Source organism: Temnothorax curvispinosus, unplaced genomic scaffold, assembly GCF_003070985.1.
Source record: "Temnothorax curvispinosus isolate PA1 unplaced genomic scaffold, ASM307098v1 QBEX01017079.1, whole genome shotgun sequence".
Classification (NCBI taxonomy): Eukaryota; Metazoa; Arthropoda; class Insecta; order Hymenoptera; family Formicidae; genus Temnothorax; species Temnothorax curvispinosus.
The window spans coordinates 765-26,938 of record NW_020226859.1 but is presented as its reverse complement, the minus strand read 5'-3'; the positions used below and the strand labels follow the sequence as shown (position 1 = coordinate 26,938).

The 26,174-nt window shown below is 43.9% G+C and overlaps 1 protein-coding gene across 1 annotated transcript; it reads left to right on the top strand.

Moving 5' to 3' along the window:
- The first annotated feature begins 5,793 nt into the window (after nucleotides 1-5,793).
- LOC112467224 lies at nucleotides 5,794-6,414 on the top strand. Its single transcript, XM_025035750.1, has one exon. It carries the CDS (start codon nucleotides 5,794-5,796, stop codon nucleotides 6,412-6,414), a length of 621 nt encoding a protein of 206 aa, XP_024891518.1.
- Nucleotides 6,415-26,174: the final 19,760 nt, after the last annotated feature.

The following is a 26,174-nucleotide window of genomic DNA, read 5'->3' as shown; positions in this document are numbered from 1 at the left end:
TCTCGACTAACCATTTATTTTAGGACACCTGAATGGAGAGAAGAAATAAATACACATACGCCAAATTTTTCTTTTTCTTTCGTTATTTATTTATTTATCACTGATATAATTACAATATATTTGGACTTCTTTGTCTTAATGTTTTTGTTTATGTCCATAATATGCGCTACCACATTATATATACATACTATATTCACCCACCGACTTCTATTTAATTGTTCATTTATTAAACTGAATATGTTACAACAAACTTTGTTTATTGACAGGTAGGTTAATATATGACGCGCGCGCGTATTGTTTTGGGTATGAGTTTTATGATGCACATGATGCGAAACTCACTGCTACATGTCTAGGGACTTTTGTCACCTTAAGGCGGCTTCACATGTATGCTAATTTTTTCGAAAACTTTGTTTCCATGATACGTGATCTGCAATAGCATTGATAGGCTCATGTGTTTCTTGATCTTTTGATTTATATTTTATAGATAGTATTCTGTACATTGCCTGGTACTTTAATTATAATTAAAATAATGAAAAAACAAACTAAATAAAATTAGAATAAAATAAAATAAGATAAATAAAACAAAACAAAACAAATGAATAAAATTTATATTTATATTTATATTTATACCAGGCAATCAGCTTCAATTTCAATTATATTAAATTGGATTACATGCGATTATATTAGCTAACATTATATACATGTGAAATGACTAAATCCTCAGTCATTATTACGGAAGGTTGACTCTTTGGAGTCTCTTACTGAATACATCTGATTATTCTTTAAATTAATCACCACGTACTGCTCACTTCTGCGCGGAATTATTAACTCTCGCAATCTTACACCCGGCTGCAAGATTCGCAGTTGGACACTGTGAACTCTTTGACGAGCGGTCCTAGGATGCACCATTGGCGGGGTGCACCCGAATTTTAAAATGTCCTAAGGGGAGAACACCCCTGAAATAATCAAACAAACCATGAACAGTAAGAATAAGGAGAAAAAACTTACCGCCTCAGGGACTTCGGATACCCAGAGGCCGGCGCGGGGGGAGTGCGGTCCCAGCGACCCCCGTGTCGATGGGCTTGGCCCTAAAAAGCCAAGTCCAGAATCCTGCGATGGGCTAAATAAAAACATAGAAATAGCACTGCGTCCTGATTGGACAGGCGCAGTAACTGATAAAGAGGCTACTAAGGAGGTGGATATGGAGGATGTCTACGATCGAGGAGTGGACCTTGCGAGGAAAATCATCGCGGATATCGATAGGAAGTCACCTGAAGATCCACAAATTCCTGATGATGTGAGGGCTGATCCTACGTTCGTCCCTCCTGGGGTGTCTGACTCTGAGGAGTCGACACACCGGGATGAACGCGCAGTCGGAGATGTTATAATGATAGAGGACGAAGACGACGACGAGGATGCACCTCCTCTACCTACCTCTAGTAGGGAAAAGAGGAAGGAACGTTTCTCGCCGAACTCTCCGGACAACACGACAAAACCTTTTAAAAGAAGATACACGACTTCGGAGAACGAAGTGTATACTCCTGTTCTGACACCAGCGAAACATAAACTGACTATTCACCCGGTGACTGCCACCAACTTACGTACCTATAATACTGAGCAATTGACAAAGTGCGCCACCGAATGCCTAGAGAAAATGGAAACTATTCGTACGAGCAGTAAAAACATCAAAGGCAACTTTTCGGGCTACCTCAGAGATGGTATAGCAAATATCTCCGAGATAATAGATATTTATCGTGAACGGCTTGGTGCTACTGGCGACATTGCAGATTTGGAACTACAAAATAAAAACCTCACGACTCAACTGCGCAAAATCACGCGCGAGCAGGAGCTTCAAAAGAAGGAGCACTCTATACTTCGTAAGGAGAATGAAGATCTTCGTAGGGACGTTGAGATGCTCCGCGAGGAGATCAGAAGTATGAGGGATGCTACAAATCACGCAGGATCCTCCTCAAAAGCACCTTCTGAGAACAGTCTTGCTCAGGGAGCTGATACTCGCAAAACTGACATTAGGGAGGCAGCAAAGCGCCCGGAAGACTATCCCCCTCTCCCTCAGAGGAAACACAAGGTTATTTCCTCTAAAATACTGCGGGACAAAACTATTAAAATCCGGAAACACCCTACAAGTGCCTCTGGATCCGAGACTGATATGATTGAAGTTCCTACCTTGAGGAAGAGGTCTCCTCCTGGAAAGAATAAAAAATCTGATAGGGAGACTTTTTCCGCGCAGACCCCTACTCGCATTTTACATTCAGAGGAAGACACTGATCCTAACTACATGCTCGAATGCATGAATAAACAGATTGCGCAACTAGTTACTAATATGGAAGAACTGCGCTCCAAATTTGGCTCAAAATCAGAAGAATTCTCGAGTAACTACAAGAAGAAAAGAATTAAAAGAACATCCTTCAAAAACGATACCACTGAGACTTTTGGTATCTCCGACGGGGAGGCTTTAGGCCCGCAGATCTCTGCACCGCCTACCGTAGATGTCGTACAAAACGAGGCAACTGTCCGGAGCGATGGACCCCGACGAGGGGTCGTCGGTGGTGGCTCTCGTTCGAGTATCCGCCCGCGCAGACCACCAAAAACTGCTGCGGTCTCGATTACCAGTCTGAAAGTGGATGTCAGCTATGCTGATATCTTGAAGAAGGCGCGGGAGAGTATAAAGCTGGACACTCTCGACATCGAAACTTCGAAGATTAGGCGCGGTATCAACGGCGGGGTTATTATTGAGATTCCCGGCGCGGATGGTACCTCCAAGGCCGATACGCTAGTAGGAAAGCTTAAAGAAGTCTTAGACAACAATAACATACGTATTACTCGCCCAACTACAATGGGCGAGCTACGTATCTGGAATTTCGACAACTCTATCTCCCCGACTGAGATTCTTAATGAAATTTCAGTAGTCGGAGATTGCGATGAATACTTCGTTAAAATCGGTAGTAAACGTAAAATGAACAACGGGCTTAATTCTGTATGGGTCAAGTGCCCCCTATCCGCGGCAATTAAAATCACAAATAAGCTCAAGATAGGATGGACCATTGCTCGGGTCGAGCTACTTGAGACAAGACCCGTCCAATGCTATAAATGTTGGCGTTTCGGACATGTCCGCACTACATGCAGTTTCCCCGAGGACCGGACTGGCGCCTGCTTCAGGTGTGGTGAGCGCGGTCACCAGATCGGGGCTTGCAGAGAAGACCCTTGTTGCGTCGTCTGTAGAGATGCCGGAAGACCCAGCGATCATCGGCTGGGGTCGCTTAATGTTTGCGCGAGCGTGGAACCTACACGTGGGAGACGTAGGGACCTTATGACCAATGGTCGGGCAGCGACACAGAAATGTCTCTGTGTCTCCAATTAAACCTCAATGGAAACAAGGAGGCTCAGAACCTCCTTGTTCATCACTCGAGGGAAATGGGGGCCGCCGTTTGCGCGATTTCAGAACCTGCCCGAACACACAGTCCATATCAACTGTGGTTCCATAGCCACGACCATCTCGCGGCCATTTTTATTAATAACAGGGTCGCGACACACCCTGCCACATTAGAGGCCCGCGGCAGACACTGTGTCCTGGTAAGATTGGGAGAGATTTATATTCTCTCATGTTATATCTCTCCCAATGTCGATCTCCCGACATTTTCGGATTTCTTGGAGGAGCTCTCCACCATTTGCTCCTGTGTGGCACGCAACAATAGGCTGATCATTTGCGGAGATTTTAATGCCCACTCTCTTTCCTGGGGATCGAATGTCTCTAATGTTAGGGGCGAGGCACTCGAGGAATTGGCGTCACAGCTCGACTGGAGACTGGTAAACCAGGGAAACCACCCTACTTTCTCGAGCCACCAAGGGACTTTGATAGTAGATCTTACCTGGACTTCCTCTGATCTATTCGGCAGAATCCGTAATTGGTCGGTCCGTGGCGACATGGAATCCATGTCTGACCATTTTTACATCTCTTTCGAAATTTTGGATTCATCGACCCGGCGTACATCACCACCGCTGCCCCGCCGATGGAATTTTAGGAAAATGGACATTGAACTCTTCCAGGAAGCCATTGAATGGAGATGCGCAGTGACTCCTGGTGATCCGGAATACCTGATCGGGGTGGGTCCAGATCGATGGATACACAACTGCATTTATGATGCGTGTCAGGCGGCGGTCCCTCGCCTGCGCGCAGCTAGGTCAGGCAGGGCTTACTGGTGGAATGACCAGATAGCGCAACTAAGAACTGCGGCTATCGTTGCGAGAAGAGCCTAAACTCGTGGCAGGAGTAGGGATTTGCCGGAGGTGCTAGAAGCCAAAAGGATCGCGTACATTGCTGCTACCCAAAATCTGAAGCACGAAATACAGAATGCCAAGTCTGCCGCGTGGCAAGAACTGATCGATACCCTGAAGGAGGATCCATGGGGCCTTCCCTATAAGCTGGTCTTGGGTAAACTTCGGAAATTCACTCCGTGGCTCAGCACCACCCTCGAGCCGGAAATATTGAATCGCTTATTAGACGATCTGTTCCTGCCTGGTCGGGAACTGTCCCGTGTGGACTTAGGCGATTGTGAGGAGGGGAAAACTCTCATTACCTCAGATGAAGTGAACGAGGCGATCGCGGTTAAAAAATCCAGTAATACGGCACCCGGTCCTGACGGCTTCAAAGCGACCGTCCTGAAAAAGTTACCGCCCACTATGGTGCATCGACTAACGGCTAACTTCAACATTTGTATGCAAACCGGGGTCTTTCCATCTAAATGGAAGCTGGCGGATCTCGTCCTGATCCCCAAGGGAGATACTCCACCACTCGGCAAGGTGCCTAAGGCAAAACCGATTTGCCTCCTTAATGAAACCGGGAAGGTCTTTGAGCGTATCATTGCCAACCGTTTGGCCACTTATCTTGATCAAATTCCTAGATATGATCTTTCGGCGAACCAGTTCGGGTTTCGTAAGATGCGCTCGACGACTGACGCTCTCTTCTTGGTTAAAAACATAATTACTGAGGCCCGCGCTAATGGCAGAGTGCTGGCTGTTTCACTGGATATAAAGAATGCGTTTAACTCTATTAAGCACTCCAGAATCAGAGCTGCTCTCAGGAACAAGCGTGTTCCGCGGTACTTGAGACGCATTGTAGAGGATTATCTAAGAAACAGAGTCATTAGATATGTTTCATCTGACGGCACCCGTCGCACTAGGCGTGTTAACAGAGGGGTCCCGCAGGGATCGGTGCTAGGTCCGCCACTTTGGAACTTTGGCTTTGACCAGATACTACGTATCTTGCTTCCCGGCGACTCTCACGTGGTGTGTTATGCCGACGACACATTACTCCTTGTCGCTGAGGATGATTTCGATTCTGCTTGTGCTCTCGCGTCTGAATGCCTGGATAGTCTGATGATTAACATCCGAGACCTCGGCCTGTCGGTGTCCTGGCCTAAGACGGAGGCCGTATTCTTTGGGCACTGTCCCCGAAACTCGAACTTCGTTTATGAGGGACAAAACATCAAGATATCTAGTAATATGAAGTACCTTGGTGTTTATATTGATAAGAGATGGGCATTCAACATCCACGTCAACTATGTCGCTGCAAAGATATCCAAGGTAAATTGAGCCCTATGCGCAATTCTTCCAAACTTAAGAGGGCCTATTGAGAACAAGCGCCGACTATACTACTCTGTGGCAACCTCCATTGCACTTTATGCCGCCCCCATTTGGAGTGAGGAATTTATGGCCTCTGAAAACAAACAGAGACAGATGCGCCGCGCGCTCCGACTCTCTGCACTAAGAACCATTATGGCGTACCATACCGTTTCGTACGAGGCGGCTACTCTCCTGGCTCGCGTTCCGCCTCTACACCTCTATGCGGAATTTCTAAGACGGTCATATTTCCGGCATCGTAGAATGAAGGAGAATGGCAATTATAACGAGGTATTGGCTGCCGCTGTACGTTTGGAGGAATGGAACGCACTACGAGAGCAATGGCGTATCCACGTTACGCGTGCAAATCTTCCGGGAAGAAGAACGAGAGAGGCGATTGGCCCCAGTTTTGAGGACTGGTTAGATCGTAGTTCTGGTTTTCTCACGTATAGACTAACTCAGTTTTTAACCGGCCATGGGTGTTTCGGCACCTACCTGTATAGGATTAATAAAGAGGATACTCCAATATGCCGATATTGTAACACGGAAGAAGATACCCCGGAGCACACCTTAAAGGTGTGTCATTTCTGGGCCCAGGAGCGCGGTGAACTTGCTGCTGCAATTGGTCAGAACCTCTCCCTGGGGAATATTGTTGCTAGGATCTGCAACTCCAAGGAACGCTGGAACGCGTTCTCGACTTTTGCTGAGCGCGTTTTTCAACGCAAGGAAGAGGATGAGCGTAGGAGACAGCAGCAGATGATCCTTGATCCGGGATAATTGCGTTTTCTGCGATGCTATTGCGGCGTTTTGTACTGCGTGCGGTTTTTTCTTGATGCGTTTTATTTTGCGTGCGGACGGGGTCTTCTTGCCGTTCCTGGGTTGCCCGGGCGCGGGCCGGTTCTGGCTCTCCTCTTCCTGGGGTCCGGTGCGTCGCTTCGGCGACGTTCCCGGATCCCTGGGGGGCGGTTGGCTGGGGGCGTTCGGCGTGCGGGTTTCCCTTTGGGCGGTTGGATGGCCCCGTAATAGAAACTTAGATTTAGATTTATATCTATTTATTGCGTTTTACATATTTTAACTTCTTCTCCTGGGGGCTCCGCTGCGCGGGGTTGGGGGCTCCCTGGGGGTCGGTCGCCCGTGGTCTCGCCGCTCACCGCTGTGCTTGCGGGGCTCCGGCCCCACTGCTCCGCAGTGGGCTTGCCGGAGGTTCCGTTGTGGCTGCGGGGTGCGGGTGGTCGTCTTTCTGGGTTTCCTCGGCCTGCGGCGGGGTTCTCGGGATCTTTTTCCTTTCGCGCTTTTCCCTCCCCTTTTCCCCCCTTCCGGAGGGCCTGGGGGTGGGACGGGCGTGATCGTTAATACAGCCGCTAAAACGGCCCGTAATGCGGACTTTGAGTCCGACTGTTTTTCTTGGTGGTGGGTATATGTTTAACCCTCAATGTTAACGAGCTCAGCTCGTGGCTTTTGATTTGTGTGGAACTTCTCTCCGGGTAGAGGGGTTCCTGTTCGTCTGTTACGTGCATGTCCTATGGCCCTGTGCGTTCTTCCTTGGAACGTCCGTGATTCCCTATGGAATGGCCACGCAGCCAATGAAGAGCGTCCCTCAATGATATGACTGCCCGCGGTTACTATCATGAGGGCCTCCGAGGCGGTCGAACGTTGGTACTTGTGCCAAACTTTCGACTAGTAAGTCATCCCGGCGGGTTCTGCGACGTCTCTGTTTGATCCATCGCGTGATTTCGTCTTCGGTTTACGTATTTCTGTCGCCTCTGCGTGAGGACTGTTGTGGCACGTGATATAATACCTCGAGTCTCCCGCGTGTTGCAACTGTTGTCCAGCGTGCTATGTGTTTGGGAGAGGTTTTTTAGTGGGTGCAAGCCCCACATATCCCGGGGGACGGCCCTCGGTAGAATGCTCGAGGCATTTTTCCTCTTCCTCCAAAACAACAAAAAAGGAGTATCGAATTTTGCGGGGTGAGGGGGAGGGGGGGTATCGGGTTACACAAGGGTATCGGATTTCGCGGGGGTAAGGGGGAAGGGGGGGGTATCGGGTTACACAAGGGTATCGGATTTTGCGGGGGTGAGGGGGAGGGGTGTATCAAGTTACACAGGGGTATCGGATTACGAGGGGAAAGGGGAGGGGGAAGGGTGATCTTGGCATACTACCGGGATGACTCACCTGGATGATTCACCGGGATGACTCACCCGTGCCGCTGGTCCGCGCCGTTGGTCCGCGCGGGGGAGGGGGTCCGCGTTCGCGTTCGCGGTCGCGTCGCGGGTCCGCGTAGGGATCCGCGGGGGTCCGCAGGGGCCGCGTGGAAGTCCGCGGTTGCGCCGCGGGGTCCGTCGGGTTGCAGGGGCCTTGTTCGCAACGACGCCGCTAGGCGGCGTACAATGGGTAAGACTAACTCGATAGCGCACTGCGTAGTTTGTTGATGCAAAATTCTCCAAGGTCTTGCAACATTCTTCGGGAATCATTGTCTTGTTCCATTGCTACTCCACGTGCGTGGAGTACTACGTTTAGTAAGCGTCTCACCATAAACTTATACTCCTTAGTAGTAGACGTTTTTATCTCTACAAACTCGCTACGCGGTTCGCGTAGGCAATCAGCGTCTCGTCCATGAGGGGAAATCGGCCCCTCGTCAGGCGGAACAGGTCCTCCCGCGCGCGGCCGGGCGCGGATATCGTGCCCCCAAACGGAAGCCGGGGCGCGGGAGGAGCGCCTTCAAACACCTCTATAGCGTCTTTAAAATGGGAAGCGTCGGGCCCCCCTAAAATTTCACTGTCTTCTATGTCTTTAGGCACAAAAGGTTTGCGCGGAGACATTACAAAAAACTTAGTTTAATCACCCGAACACAACAAAAACACGTTTGTACACAAGAAACTTATAAAAAATATATACGTGTAACACTTTGCGCAGACTCGACGAGACTGAATTCAATGACGGTTGCAGAAGTCGCCAGAGAAAAAAATATAATGGCGGTGTATAAAACTGATAGTCGCGATACGTCTTGCATTACACCTGCGAGCGCCGATGTCCGCCAGAACATCGGTGCCTCGCTTCTATGTTATGATATGCGATATTTGATTGCAAATTCAAGCAGCCGGAGTTTTGGCAGACGTCGCATATACGGCTCGAATAGAAATGCGCGCGAAGAAAATATAGTATGATTTATACTTAAAAAACAATCTATCTACGCATACGTTAAAGACAAAGGAAGAAATGACGTCATCGGGACAATGATCGACCCGATAACGCATCGAACCTGTTGGAACATGTTCGTTGTAAACAACATTTTCGAGAAAAAGGGGAGTGTTATCGCGTAGACTAAACAATTTCACGCTATTTTTTACGACGCAGTACGCGAAACAAAGGAAAAGATCTTTCAAAAAATCAGTTGGAGCGAGAGAGAAAGCAAAGGGTATATAACGAGGGATGAAGCGCATCGAGCCGCAGTAGTCAGATTTGAGAGTGATACATCGATCGAAAAGTAACGCGGTTTCTTCGTTATTGTATGGTTGAACATTATCACGTGCAAGTGCTCTGGAAAAGAGATTCTTTTATTGCTTAATCGCAAAAATGTTCGTCCTGCTGTCGAGATTTTCGGACATTCGCGATTTTAGCGCCGAACAGCTGCAATTTGTGCCGAAAACTGTTCTGTTGCAAATGTGCGGCGATCACATTTACTACGTGTGGGACAAGCTTCCGGAGCATATAAAGACGGATTCGGAGGTTCAGACCTATCGTCGCTGTGACGACATTACAACCAACCGTGGCAGCGAACGCACATCGACGGTCCCGCTCCAATGATTAAGGATTGCGGCGAATGTCAACGAAACAAACATTAGCTTTCGCGACGTGAACATTTTTTTATTTTTTCATAACAGTGAGCAAAAAGAAATGACGCTTGACAATAATCGCTCGTGGTTACCGGACTATGAAAGTGATGAAAGCGATGACTTTTCATACTATTGCGATCGTTTTTACTATGGTGACCATTTAATAGATGATATCGCCAATGCTTTGCGTGATGAAGATCAAAGACGAAAATCGACGGATGTGCAACGAATATCACTGGTGCAGTTTGTTCGCGATCGCAAACTCGGGATACGCGGAACCGATAAACGCATCGTTAGACAAGAAGTTGTTATCAATACCGATAAGTATTCTTATGACTGGAAGTCTAACATAAGACGGAAAATATACATACAAGTGCGGAACAAGGTAAAAGAATATGAAGCTCGTCTAGTTCGTGATGATCCTTTTTACATTAAACTGTTTAAACATGACTTTAAGTCGCAGTATGAGGAGTATCGCTATTGGGCGACTACAGTTATTCGTGAGATAGAAAGACACTTACAATTAGTCGATCTGCTAGTTCAAATTCACACAGGTGTCATATCTGACGGTATAATCACCGCTATATTCTACCCGCATAAATTTTTCGATTTTCTACCTTCATTGCTAGAAGTCCCCAGCATCTGAAAACAACATTATAATATAACAATCATTCTTTAAAATAACTGTCACAACAATCACTCAGCTGATGCGAACACGCGTTCTTAAAGTAGTAGACATAAGCCTAGAGAACATGGCTGCCTAAAGGTACCCTTTCAAGCTTAAGCCCCATTTGCATGAATCACACTATAAACTTTTGGACAATTGCTTGTTAAAATTCCCCAGAGTCACTAAAATTGATCGTAAATGAATATTACAAACTTTATGAGATCTTTTATGCAATACAAATTCAATTCAACACACGAATAAATACATGTTCCATAAGAATAAACTCAGAAAATTAAAATAAAATATAAATGAATTAATTAAAAATAGATTATTCATAAGAACATAACCTTTTATGCCTGAGAAACATTATCACGCTAAAATAGTAATTATCTCATTAGCATTTTTTCAAACATGATTGTTATAAACAATTAAATTATATTATTAACAGACCTAGTTAGTGTGATTACTAGAACTATCACAAAAAGTCAAATAACTTTTGATTATAAACCATTATTGTATCTCTCAAAATAAACTAATTAACAATAAAATTTATCATAAAAATATTATTAAAGATGATAAATAAAATCACTACAGATACCCAGCAGAGCATGTCAAGTAACCTAACAAAAACCCCCACATTATATCTCTTCTTAATTCCAAGATATAATTAAAAATTATGGAAATCCATAAAACACAGAAATTTGAAACAACCTAAAATAATGCCTTTAATTATCTGAACACAACAAAAGAAACCCCATCTTTTTATCTCTTACCGTTCTCGAGTTATAAATTATTAAAGTTTTACATCCGCCATTTTGAATTTTCTACCCTTTAGACTTACAAAGACCAAATCACTTTTACATTAATATTTTAGTCTTTTATACATTTTAAAGCTGAAAAATTTCATTTTTGAACAAAAATTTTGACCGTTAATTATTATGATAAAAATAGAATCTCTCATACTCCTAAACACCAGTAACGTTAACGCCGATTTTCTATTTAAATTAATTAAATTAATAAACGAGATTGAAAATTGAACATTCACTCCATGAAAGACGAGGATAGTTTAATACCAATTCACAGAGAGTAAGACAAGGATAGCCTTATAAACTCTTAATAAATTAAAATAAAAATGAAAACAAATAGACGGAGATAAAACAATTATAGAAATACATGCTCCTATATTTATGGAAAAACACCACATTGAAATAACTATTATCTTATTAATATTTTTCAAAACAATTGTTATAAACAATTAAAATTATATCAATACCATTTTACTAACTACGTCATCAAAATCATTTCGAAAAACCGATCGACTTAATGAAAAAATACTTACTACAAGATTGTTTGATTTTGCAACTTATTTTTATAAACAATTATAAATAAATAATTAACCACACTAATAATAGCCGTTAACATGTGCCCCAGGTTATGCATAATAACTTTTGTATAAGTCAAAACCTCGTCACTCCTCTGGTTGAGGCTACAAAAAATTCCAAAGGGAAAGACACCCGGTATAACGGTTTAGCATGGGAGTTGTGCCATATAATTGATATTTTTCTATCACAACTACCCGAAATTCGACTATTTCAAACTTCAACCCTTAATATCTTTTAAATTACGTCTGCAAAAAATACCCCGTTTGCATGTAAATTAAGTTTAAACCGTCCTCTTCAAGCCCATATGGAAAACATAAATTTTAACAATTTGCTACACCTAATTAATTAACGAAATATATACCTCCGTCTGTATTATGACGTATAATTGGCAATTATATATCATGAACATAAAAACTCGTTCGGGTAAACACGAATTCTGACCGCGCACATAAACTCTGCATTAGTACACCTACAAAAAATGATAATAACTTTTATTTCTGCAATTGTTTATTTACGAAATATTTATAACAATAAAATAAAATGGCTCATAAAAAATTATTTCATTGTAAAATTAAACTCGTACGACTAAGGAGAGCTTAACAATATCAATATGTAAATTAAAAAGTACCAATTTATTTAATTAATAATTTGTTATTAACAAATACATATATTAACAATAAAATTTTCCAATGCTATATTATACTTTAGTGAAAGTTCTGCAATATGTTTCCTATATACTCCCATCAAATTCCCAACCATTTGCGAGATATAAAAATAATAAAAATCTTATTATATATATATATATATAAACAATTTAATTTCATTAATTTTCTGTACTAATGAGAATGCTGACCATTTCTATCTGCACGATATATTATTAACCTGATATTAGAATCATTATTAACACCGCTAACATCACTTTTATTAATATTACTATTAACAAATATATATACACTTACCAAAATTAATATAAATATCGAATGTCAAGCGCCGAAGCGTTACTCACAAATTCGAGAAAGATAAAATTGTATTATGCGCAGCATAAGGAACACGAATCCGAGCGAGATGCGTGTATTGTATGATCTGAAAGAAAGAAAGAGAGAGTCAGATATACCATATTAACTATTAGACAAAGAGAGCAATATCTCTTATACTTTAGACATGCTAATAATGACTTAAATTGTATTATTAAATTATTCTACTGTATGTAAAGTATGTCTAAAGAAATTTAAATAATATTCAACATATATTTGCACTTTTTACGATTCAAATATTAAATATTTTCTTTATGATAAAAATCATATTAAAATTTAATAATGAAATTCAATAATGAAAGGAAGTATCGCTCTCAATACAAATCGCCGTTAGACTGGAGAATAAAAATAGAATTCAGACGAGTCACCTGTATGACTCATTCGAGTGAATCTAGTCTTCGCAAGACCATATATGGACATGTCGAAGCAGAACGCCACGCGTGACCATATAAGGTAATGAATTTCAAGACACCACCCTATGACTCATTGCTGGCAAGCGAGCCACACCCCTAGAAGTAGACTCACGTCCGCTAGACAACGCCTTATGACTCATTGTAACGAGGTGCGGTCACCTCCCACTACCGTTTCCAAAATTGTATAAAAGCAGAATCTTTCACCCTCTCGACGGAGAGTGTGGAACGAGCCAGGAAAGGTCACATATCTTATACTTGTTCCATCCTCCCACATAAACCACTTGTATCGTAAAAGTTCTACAATAAATATCATACTTTTTTATATCAAAAGAAAGATAAAGATTATTGAAGATTATTGAATTACCTACCTTCGACGGATCCAAGGAGCCATAATCTACATCGCCGACCAACAGCTAATTATCCTGGGGTTTTACCTCCTTAACTGCAAGAAAAAGAACCCGTCAACGGAGACATTCTGCCGGATCGAGCCACCTCGCATCACCCAGGACGTCACACAGGCACTGGGAAGTGCGTTGAAGTAGTGGCGAGGTACAATCTGCGTCTGCAACACTATTACCGTTCCGTCGACAATAAGGTGCAAAGAGCTCTTGAACGTGAACTTATCGATTGTGATAATTGGCACTGTGATGATTTCTTCAGTCTTTATAAATTTATGTTGGAACACTAACATTCATACCTATCGACATTGTCCAGCGTGTCATCGATGCGTGTGCAAGTGCCCCTTCGAAGAGTGTGACGTAATCGACAAATCTACATTATGGAATGTGCGTCGAATTTGTGGTGATGAACAACCTGAAGATTCACAACCTGAATCTGAATAGATAAAACATGGAGCAATTCGAGCAAACCGAACGCGATCTGTTAGAGCTGTCCGACCAAGTAACTACCTTGGGTGAATATTTCACATGGACGGGCAGAGGCAATCGTTGGTTGCCAGAATAGCGCGACCCGAGGGTGTGAAGTCGCGATTGGAAAGACAATTTATCCATAGCGGTGGTGATTATGCAAACGCCGGTAACAGTGGCGACACGCGCGCGGCAGAACTCGTATGGCGAGAAATCAATGCCGCGTTCAAAACGCGAATAATGACCGGTGCGGTAATTAATATAGACTATATAGAGCCGCGACAGTTTTTGGAAGACGCCTGCAGCGTAGTGTGCAAGCGAATGCGAGACATTATAAAAAAACATAACTGTGTCAAAGTGAACATCGCGTTCAACGGGGAGTTTGTGGCGGGTGATAAACGTGACAATAAGAGTATATGTACAAATAACATAAAACTCTGTCGTACATCGCACTTGCGCGATTGGTACGAGCGGCACGTTATTGAGCCCACATTAGCGAAATTCGAGGAGTTCTAGGAACGCGACAGTGGGTGGGCGTTGACTCGAATCCTCAATTTGACGGTGAGCGTCAACAAGTACAATCCTTTGCGCGCGGGGTGTCACTTGGAATTTCCTAAAGACATTAAAGTGAAGAACGCGGTGATCAATGTGCTGTCTATGGACAATGCGTGTTTTGCATGGTCAGTGGTCGCCGCCTTACATCCAGCCGAAAGACATTCAAAACGGGAATCATCATACCCGCATTATTCAAGGGTATTGGATTTACGAGACATTGAGTTCCCAATGACGTTGAGTCAAATTAAACAGTTCGAACGACTCAACAATATATCCGTCAACGTCTATACCATCGAGGGACAGAAGACGTCAAACGTTCTTCCAATACGGCTTACCGACCGCACGAGTGTTAAAAAACATGTGAATCTGCTGTACGTGCAGGATCCGCGAGACAACAATGTTGGACATTTCGCGTGGATTAAAAATTTATCCCGTCTCGTGAGCTCACAATTGAGCAAGCATCATGGTCAGAAGTACATTTGTGATCGGTAAGTACTAATACTTTTTAATAATATATATATATATATATATCATTTTTATATTTTGTGTATAAAAAATTTATATTTATGATTTTTTTTGCAGATGTCTTCACTACTTTAGTTCGAGTGACAAGTTGCAGTCTCACACTGTGAACTGCCAAAAGGTAAACAACTGCGCTATCAAACTACCGAGTGAGGACAAGTGGCTGTGCTTCAAGAACCACAGCAGGAAAGAGCGACTTCCCTTACGCCGTGGTATACGCCGATCTGGAGTGTGTGCTGCAGAAAACACAACCGGAGACGGAACACGCGTCATACGCCTATCAACATCATCGGGTATGTAGTATAGCATACTACGTACAGTGCTCGTACGATGAAACGTTATCAGCGTATCGATTTCGTCGCGACAATGACTGCGTCGCGTGGTTCGTCGAGGAACTCAAAGGATTGGCGCATTGCGTAAAAAACATATTGTCCGACATTGTATGCATGGTAGACCTAACGCGAGACGAGTGGAAGACATTTCACAGCGCGGCGCAATGTCACATATGTGAAAAACCGTTCGCGCCAAATGATAATCGTGTACGCGATCATTGCCACCTAACTGGGCGTTACAGAGGTCCAGCACACTCGACGTGCAATCTGAATTATAAGGATTCTCACTTCATCCCAGTAATATTCCACAATCTGTCGGGTTATGACGCGCATTTCATTATCAAGGAGACAGCTGCCGTGTTCAAAGGCAAGATTGATGTACTGCCTATAACAAAGGAAAAGTACATTTCATTTACTAAACACGTGAAAGACACCACGGAAAGATCAGATTCGCGAAACGATATAAAATTAAGATTCATCGACTCGTACAAATTTCTGAGCGCGAGTCTCGCAAAATTGGCATCCTTCCTAGATAATGATAAATTAAAAATTATACGTTCAAAATTTTCCGCGTTATCCGACGACGATTTCAAATTATTGACGCGAAAAGGTGTCTCTTTATACGAATACGTGGACAGCGTCGAAAAGCTGGAGGATACGTGTTTACCGCCGCGCGATTCATTTTACAGTTCCTTGACCGGTGATACTGTATCCAAAAGCGATTACGCGCACGCCGCGAACGTATGGCAGCGATTCTCCGTTCGAACCCTGGGCGAACACAGCGATCTATACCTGAAAACCGATGTCTTGCTGTTGGCCGATGTGTTTGAAAATTTCCGCGACAGCTGCGTCGCGAGTTACGGACTTGATCCCGCGTACTACTACACTTTACCAGGCTTTACGTGGGACGCCATGTTGAAACATACGTGTGTCAATTTCGAACTGCTGACCGACATTGACATGGTTATGTTTATCGAACGTGGTATTCGCGGTGGTCTGAGTCAATGTTTCGGCAGATACGCGCAAGCCAACAACAAGTACATGCAGTCGTACGATTCATCGAAACCGTCGTCGTACCTAATGTACTTCGATGTCAACAACTTGTACGGCTGGGCGATGTGTAAACCACTGCCCTACGCGGAGTTTCGATGGGTCGAAGACGTTTCGAATTTCGACTTTAGCGCGATCGCTTTGGATTCGCCTACGGGTTATATTCTCGAGGTCGATTTCGAGTATCCGCAGGATAAACACGACGCGCACACTGACCTACCGTTCTGTCCGACGCGCGATAAACCGCCCGGCAAACGGCAGGACAAACTTCTCGCCACGCTGCACGATAAGAAGCGTTATGTTATTCATTATCGCAATCTGCAGCAGTGCACGGGCCATGGCCTTCACGTCACTAAAATACATCGCGTATTGCAATTCGCTCAATCTGAGTGGCTCCGCGCTTACATCGAACTCAATACAAAATTTAGAACATTGGCCAAAAATGAGTTCGAAAAAAATTTATATAAATTAATGAATAACGCAGTTTTTGGGAAAACGATGGAAAATGTTCGCAACCACGTCGATGTAAAATTATTGACGAAGTGGGACGGACGATACGACGCGGAGGCAATAATCGCGCGACCAAATTTCCACAGCAGGAGCGTGTTTTCGGAAAATCTGATAGCTGTCGAACTGCGCAAACTCGAGGTGAAATTCGACAAACCGATCTACGTCGGCATGTGCATCCTCGATTTGTCGAAGGTGTGCCTATACAAATTTCACCACGATTACATGTCTCCCCTGTACCGCGACTCGTGTAGAATTATGTATACCGACACGGACAGTTTGATTTATCATATCAAGTGCGACGATGCGTATAAGAACATGAAACATGATATAGTCAGGCTCGACACGAGTGACTACGCGGTAGATAACGCTTACAGTATGCCTCTCGTCAATAAAAAAGTGCTGGGCCTGATGAAGGACGAAAACAACGGGGCCATTATGACCGAATTCGTTGGACTTAGAGCAAAAATGTACGCCTTGCGAGTCGATGGCAAAAAAGACTGTAAAAAGGCGAAAGGTGTTAAAAGCAACGTCATCGCGCGTACCATCGCGTTCGACGACTACACGTGGTGTCTGAACGATGAGATCGAAATGACTCAACCGCAGTCATGCATACGATCGAAAATGCACGAAGTGTACACTATTTGCGAGACGAAAATCGCTCTGAGTCCGTACGACGATAAGCGATATATCGTGCCGGATTTGACCGATACGTTGCCGTGGGGACATTATCGCATACCTTTATCATAGTAGTTATCATAATAAGGAACAGTGAAGATTTATGTATGTAATATAATGTATGTGTTGAAAGGGTTCTAGATTTAAGGTGGTAATACTGTGTGAGCGCTGCTACCGTGAGCATAAATATTGAAAAGGTTCTAGCCTTAAGGTGGTAATACTGGGATAGCGCTGCTATTGTGAAGGTGGCATTGAACGTGGGCATTGAAGAAGGTCCTTAATTTAGGTTGGCAGAAGTGTGTAGTAGAATGTACGAAGATCGGTAGCGCGTGCACGTAGAAAACAAGACTCTGTACGAAAATCTTATCGTTAAAACAGTTTAAGTTTCCGCTGGATATACTTCTTCCGTTCACCTCTCTTATCCCGATTATCCTTCGATTATTAACAGTATGTATGCATGTATGTATGTACATATAAATATATATGTATGTAATGTATGTATGTACGTATATGTATAATGAAAGGAATATTAATCAAGCATACTTTTATATTTTATATTATAAACATTTATTCAATAAAAAAATTTTTATACAATATTTCCATTTATTAATTCCCTAAACATTTTGTTCCTAAAGTACTGCATGTCGTTCTGAGTAAACGTAATTTTTTTATTTGCACAGACATACTCGGCGAACATGCAAGAGAATACACCACAATCGCTGCCGTTCGTCTGTTGCGGAATGTTCATGGCGGAATAAAATTCCCAATCACTCATATCATAAGATTGTTTTTTTTTATCAAGACTCTCATCTTGTAAATATAGTTTTAGCGTAGCCAGACATTGCGAATTATCACCGCTCATACTGTCGTAATAAACAATCGTTTTATCGCGGAAATCTACTATTGACATACACCAGTGAACGTTTAGATGTATAGGGATAATAATAAGATCCTGCGCAAATATGTCCGCCTTCCTGGTCCATCGCTTCAGAGACGAGTGACCGCTTGACAGAAGTTTCGGGTAAAAGAATTTGTTCATCGCGTGAACTTTTGGATACTTGTTCGAAGATGTATCTCTGGCGATCAGCAAATTCATATAAAAATTAATAACTTCGTCGTTAAGCCAATTTAAGCCGACCATCGTGTGAAGATCGTTTTGCGTGAGCTTCAGCCCGAAACCTTCCACAACCACCGCCATACTGTGGAAACCCTTGGCAAAAAACGTATGGTGTTATAAAATTATGGTGTCACAAATAGTATGTCACATCACATTTCAAATAATAATAATAATTTCAAATAATAATAATTTGCACATTTACCAAATGAATTGCTGCACAGATGAATCGCTGCACATAGATTGTTAACTGTTTCGATCCCTCCACACAGATTTTAACTGTTTCGATCGATGCACACAGATTTTAAATGTCTCAATCAATGCACAGATGTATCACCGAGGTGTTTAAACTCTCAAATTATACTACTGTGTTTTGATGCATCCCTCATTATATACCCTTTGCTTTCTCTTTCGTTCCAACTAAATCTTGATCATTTTTTTTTTATCTGTTTTACATTTCTTCCTTTGTCTCACGTACTGCGTCGTAAAAAATAGTATGAAATAGATACGTCTACGCAATAACACCCCTTTTCTTCAAGAAAAAAAAATGTGTTTATGGCACCACGATGAACACAAAACTTACAATAGTAGATAACGTATTATATTAGAAAGGATATATATTTCAAACATTTTATATGTTGCATACGTCTTACATATTTTTATACATTGGATATTTTGTATTTAATATATTTTTACATAGTTTATTTTTTTAATAATGTATTGAGACTCGTGAAAATGTCAACATTAAAAACGGCGATGCGAGTCAGCGCAGAACGTGGAGCGCAATAAAGTTTAGGCGTGTATTTACATATGACAAACGTTTCGGCCCCTCATTTGGGCCATCTTCAGCGTTTATTAGTAAAATGAAACTATTCCTGCGGAGATCGAAGCAGCAAACTCCCTTCCTGGAGAGATGTCATGGCAAGCGAGCAAATAAACCCGGTTGCGGTGGACATTCCACTAAAATTGAAAAAACTATAAGTTTATCGTTACAGAAAGAAAAAAGACGCCGCTTTTAAAAAATGGTTTACCGTTCCGTATTATCCGTCAATGGTTTAAAAAAGTCTAGAGACGCCGCTTTTAAAAAATGGTTTACCGTTCCGTATTTTTCGTCACTTTCTATCAAATTTAAAAATATTTTCAGGCAATCAGACACTCATTTATCATACTACAGTATTAATAAACTGAACAAATTTATCAAAGTTCAGAAATAGTTCCTCCCACTCTGTGATCACCGACCATAGAACTCAAAATAATCACGACTTTAATTGGGATAACGTTGAGATCTTGGATCACGAAAGATTTTATCATAAACGACTCGTTTTGGAGGTTCTATACATTAGCCAACAACGCCTTGGCTTAAATCTCCAATCAGATACCGATTTTCTGCACCACGCTTACTTGCCTATCGTAAGCAATGTTTAGCCTTCGGTTTCCTTCCTTGGCTGGTTACATTGTTTACGATAACGGCTCCGATCTACATACGTTGCGGACCTTCTTTTCATTTTGTTTCTAACTTTACGTTGACTGCAATGTTCTTACTTTAATTCCGAGATGTGCTACTTTCCGGTTTTATATTGTATTGCTGCGACTTTTTTATTCTTGTCTCGACTACTGCGGAGCTTAAGGTGAGCTTTCTCCTTTTTCCTTTCTGTAACGATAAACTTATAGCTTTTTCGATTTTAGTGGAATGTCCACCGCAACCGGGTTTATTTGCTCGCTTGCCATGACATCTCTCCAGGAAGGGAGTTTGCTGCTTCGATCTCCGCAGGAATAGTTTCATTTTACTAATAAACGCTGAAGATGGCCCAAATGAGGGGCCGGAACGTTCGTCATATGTAAATACAGCCTAAACTTTATTGCGCTCCACGTTCTGCGCTGACTCGCATCGCCATTTTTAATGTTTATTTTTTTATATGTTTTAAAAATACACTGCACGAATTAAATAACATTGTTCTTGTGTATCCAAGAGTTGTGCGATCCATCGAATCTCAGCCATTTCACGTAAATTTCGTCGCCCCTTCTGCGCAGTACTTTCTCCACGAGATACACGTCAGAATAAATCGCGCGACTTACTCGTACTCGTAGAACGCTCCAGCGACGGATTTTCCACGATAGTCCTCGAGTAGATAGGTTACGGGATTGGTACGCTGCACTTTAACGATCTTAAACACCTCGGTGGTCCAATTCGGCGTGTAACCCTTCTCGAAAAATTTCTTGTATTTGCTGACGCGTACCGAGTCGCCCGTTTTGAACTTTGCCGGGCCCGCGATCTTTATCGCGCTGTACACCGTACCCAAGAGTCTTTCGGCGATCGCGGAGGTAACGTCGACGGGTCGCATGCTTGCTCGCGTTGTAATCCGACACGAGTCGCGGCAAGGCGTCGACCCACTTGTAATTTCCATTGAGCGTAAACATCTTTCACATATTGTTTTTTAACGTGCGATTGAATCGCTCGACAACCGATGCCTTCATCACCGAATACGTGGAATAATGATTGATGTCGTGTTTTCTCACGAGACGTTGCACGTCGGTGTTGTAAAATTCCTTCCCCATGTCGGTTTGTAGATTACTAAGGCACCTCTCGCTATCTCGAATTATCTCAGCGATAGCGTCAGCTGTCTCGCTGCCACCTTTACCCTTGAGCGGCACGGCCCACGCATACTTGCTCAACACATCGATGACGGTAAGTATGTAGTGGTAGCCTCCGTTGAAACGTGAGTACGGGCGCATCTCAACGATATCAGCTTGCCACAGATCGTCGTACCCTCGCACTATGACGTGTCTGCGGGGAAAATTTTTTCTTGCCGGTGCGTGCAATTCGTCCACCAACCGTCGCTTTTCGATATTTTTATCCACATCGGTCGATTTTAACGGTCTCATGTTTTGTTGTCGCCGTTTCTGCTTTTAGTGCATCGTTCGTAGCAGTTTCTGAACAGTTCGTAACCGCTTCTGAACCATTCGTGAATCGTTCGACAGCCGGTCGACAATCGTTCCTGAATCGTTCGTTGTCGTTCGTCGTCGTCAGTTAACTGCTTCTTACCACTCATTGTCGTCGTCGTCGACGTTCTTTAGCCGTTTGTAGCCTTTCCTGTCTCCGCGTAGTTCGCAGCTGTTTCTAAACCGCTCGTAATCATTTCTGAGCTGTTTTTGAACCGTTCGACAACCGTCCGACAACCGTTCTCGAGTCGTTCGTTGCTGTTCGTCGCCGTCGTTAATTAACCGTTGCCTCTCTTCACTCGTCGCCCTTCGATAGTCGTTTCTGCTAAACCGTTTGTCCATTGTTATTCGTTGTTGCGTCTGATTCAACGATATTCGCACGTCGAAGCTTTTTCACCGCAACCTGTAACGCTCGCACGTCCTTTTCGAACGCGGTAAGCTTCTCGTCTGACTCTTTTCGTTGATCTGTCAAACTTTTAACGCACTGATCCACGTATAGTTTGTTAACCGCGTCACCGTCAGTCTCAGGTTGCGCTACGCGACGAATCTTGTGCGACCTTGCGTCAAAGTCCGTGGCGGTGCGACACAGAGCGTTGTCGCGCACGAAATTTCTCACTAATCCGTTCCACCGATAATGATAGGAAATGGCATTCGTCGCGTCTTCGCGCTGCTTGAACAATCCAAATTTATTGATCGGCATTTCGACATTGATTGAACGGATCGCTGTCGCGCCGTTTAATTTATAATAAGCCCGGCTTCGCGAAGTTCCTCAATGATCAACATGATCTCGTTGTCGTGGGCATTGTTGCCAGCTTGACGCGAAGCGTCGAGCAATCACAGACGATCCACCAGCTCGTTGGGGTCGTCCCAATGCACGTAGTCGATCTTATTGTCGGTTAGCGTCATCGCGCGAGGTGCGAATAATCGAATGTACTTTTGCATATCGTCCTCCGTGTAGACATCGTTATCGGGTATTCTCTTGAAGATCAACTCGTAATTACCGGGTGTGCCGGCGTATCGTACGCCGTCGATATAAATGTTATCCGCTTTGTCCACGTCAAAACGTTTATACCGAGCATCAATTCATTATTGCCGAGATAAACGCCGTAATCTATGTCCATCGTTGGATAAGCGCCCAAAACAGACGCGATGTAAATTCGGCTCAGTGGACCCAAGTGATCTTCTAACGATTCTATAAACCATTGTCGACCCTCCGACGTTTTCAACCGTTTATGAACGGTTTTCCTGATCGAGTCGTCCGTGGTTTCGAAAACATTCGCGGTTTCAAGAAATTCGGGACTTGTACGTTGCACGGTTTGCGTCGGTGTAGAGGTTATTGGTGTAGAGGTTATCGGTGTAAAGGTTATCGGTAATACTGTCGATTGATTAGATTTACGCGGTGTCAATGAAAGATCCGACCAGGAGTCTAATCGTTTCTTCTTTCTCTTCGGTGTAACATCCTCCTCCCCGGGACACTTTAAAAAGTGAAGGGCAGTTTTTCCATGCTACCGGGCGCGTCCACAGGTTGCGGATAGTGGAACGTCCAGGGAGGCTCTCTGAACAGTCGTGAATAACAATCAGAGACTTGTCTCTGAGCGGAATAAGCGATTGCGGACAAAGAAATCAAAAAACCCGAAACCACAATAGAAGAGAGTAATATAAATAGATATACCCCAGGAGGTAACCCAGAAATGGGGAATCCTTCCACTTCCTTGGAAGTGGCTGAGCTCCGATCGGATTCTGGGGGGGGCTCAATATTACTCGATTCGGAGCCGACAGTGGAACACTTGGCTGTCGGAACCACTCTACAAGCATCAAGTAAAAAAATGGAGATTGCCACTCCTGCAGGCGGGGCGAGTCCGAGGAGCATCTCTTCTCGGCTGGAGAAGGTACAGATCGACAGGGCGACCGATGACGAGCAATCGCTTAAAGGTGGCAGTGTTGACTGTATGGACTCCGACGTCGAGAAGGATCTCCTTGACTCAGAGGCCGACATAGCTTGCCAGGAGGAAGCAAGATCCAAAAAGAAAGAGATGACGGCAGCTCAAAAGGCTAGGAAAGCCTACAGAAATGCCCTGTCATTTCTGAAAAAGATGAGTAACAAGAAGGATGAGGAACTGACCACCAGGGACAGGGACCTCATCAAACTAAACAAGAAAAAGGTCTCCAAATTTGAAGCCGAACAACAGCAACAAAAATTGGAGACAATCACCGAAGAAAGAGAGGTAGCAAGGACTAAACCGGCAAGAAAGCTACAGAGGGCCAACGCTACGGTGGAATCTCCAAAGCCGGGCAAACCCAATTTGCCACCTTCCGAAAGGAAAACGGTAAAGAGGGTGCAATCGGGCGACGGAGAGGAAAGCGAAGCAAAAAGAGTCAAGCCCTCGATAAGCTTCGATTCGCCCGAGGATTGTCGGATTGCCATCATAGATCGATCTAATCCGGATGGCAGGATGACGGCCGAAAGGTGGATGGAGGTGGAAACGAGGGTTCTGCTGGCCATAGCCGAGTTGGATGGTGATAGTTGCGAGGAGGTCGACTTCGACGGGGCCGGTTGGCAGAAGGGCGTCAAAGTTGTTGGATGCAGCAACAGAAAGTCACGCGACTTTCTAACGCAAGTCATCGGCAGCTGCGGCAAACTCTGGCAGGGGGCCCAACTCGAGGTCATCCAGATGTCACAACTACCGCTGAGGAAGAAAATCTCACTATGGATCCCACCTCCGGTTCCGGAAGGAGACGATACCGTGGTGAAGATTTTGGGCAAACAAAACAAAGGCCTGAAGACTCAAAGTTGGAGGATTATCTCATCGGCTAAGAGTCAAAATGGCAAAGGAAAGGACTTTGTCTTCACGATTGATGACGAGTCTATGGACTCTCTTAGGAAGTCAAAAGGAAGCATCAAATTCGGCTTGGGTACGCTGAAAGCGAGGCTTCCAAATGACAAGAGCAGCGCGACGGCCAGGGCTTCGGGTGGTTCAGATTAATCTGAATCACTGCGAGGCGGCCACGGAGGACTTGATGCTGTTCATGACTAAAAAGAATGTGGATGTGGCCCTGGTCCAAGAGCCCTGGCTTGCAAAGGACAGGGTTCGAGGACTAAGGACCAAGGGGTATACCCTGCTACATTCTCAGACTGCAGGTAAGAAAAGAGCGTGTATAGTGGCAAAGAGATCCCTAAAACTCACACTACTAACACAATATAGCACAAATGACCTGACCGTGGCAACTTGCGAGAGCCAGGGGAACATGAAGCTTTTTCTGGCTTCAGCATACATGCTATATGATGAGGCTGAACCACCACCAGAAACCGTCCAAAACCTGGTACTGGGAGCCAGGAAGCAGGGCAGACAACTGGTGATAGGATGCGATGCCAATGGACATCACATCCAATGGGGAAGCAAGGATATAAATGAGAGAGGTGAGTCAATAATGGATTTTATTCTTACAAATAACCTGACCGTTTGCAATAGAGGCAATATGCCGACGTTTGTGAACAAGGTTAGGGAAGAGGTGATAGATCTGACCTTGACCACAGGCGTGGAGGGGTTGATAGTTGAGGACTGGAGAGTCTCCTTAAAACGATCCTTCTCGGATCATAAGAGAATTTTATTTAGAATAAACCGCGCGGCCCCAACTAGCAAGCTCTATAGGAACCCCAAAAGAACGAACTGGGAAATGTTTAGCAAACTCGTGGAGGGGTACGGGGATGGGGGACCAGAATTCCAAATGTCAAAGTACCCATCTATCGAGGGAATAAAAGCTTTAATTAATGAACTAGAAGCTGCATTAATAAAGGCTTTCAAAAAATCCTGCCCTGTTAGCCGCGCACGCAAGGCCACCAAACCCTGGTGGAATGGGGAGCTTAGGCAACTAAGGACGGAAACAAGGAAGCTCTACAACAATGCAAAAAGGGATAAGACAAAAGAGAGCTGGAATATATATAAGACCAGCTTTAATGAGTTTAAGTATAAGATAAGAGAAGCAAAGTGGGAATCGTTTAAAGAGTTCAGTGAATCCCTTATGAATACTAGCGAGGCCGCAAGGTTCAGAAAGGTGTTATCAAAAGATCCAGCGATCCCAAGTAACATCATGAAACCGGATGGCTCGTGGACTGAGTCCAACAACGAGACCCTGGAACTTCTTATGAACACCCACTTTCCTGGGTGCGGGAACATTGATTACAATGACGCAAGAAAAGATGATTCCCACAGACGGGGGGATTTGATGACCCTTGCGGAGAGAGAAACGAGGGCGAAAATGATCGTCACAGAGAAGAGAGTATTATGGGCGGTGCATTTCTTTGGCCCATACAAATCTGCGGGCCCGGATGGAATACTACCCATTATGCTACAAAAATCTCTGAGCAGCATTATTGGGATGCTAAAGAGAATCTTCGTGGAATGTCTTACATTAGGCTACATACCGAGAAGATGGAGAGAGGTAAAGGTGGCGTTTATAACTAAGGCTGGTAAACCAAGTCACACTACGCTAAAAGATTTTAGGCCTATTAGTTTATCATCGTTTCTGTTGAAGACACTAGAGAGACTGATAGACATGCATATAAAAGAGACCACAAACATAGAAAATCTGTGCAAAATGCAACATGCCTATCTAAGAGGCAAATCGGTCGAAAGCGCACTACAC

What these genes read in the sequence shown, in the direction of transcription:
- LOC112467224 (XM_025035750.1), top strand. Translation starts at nt 5,794, where the DNA reads ATGGCGTACCATACCGTTTCGTACGAGGCGGCTACTCTCCTGGCTCGC.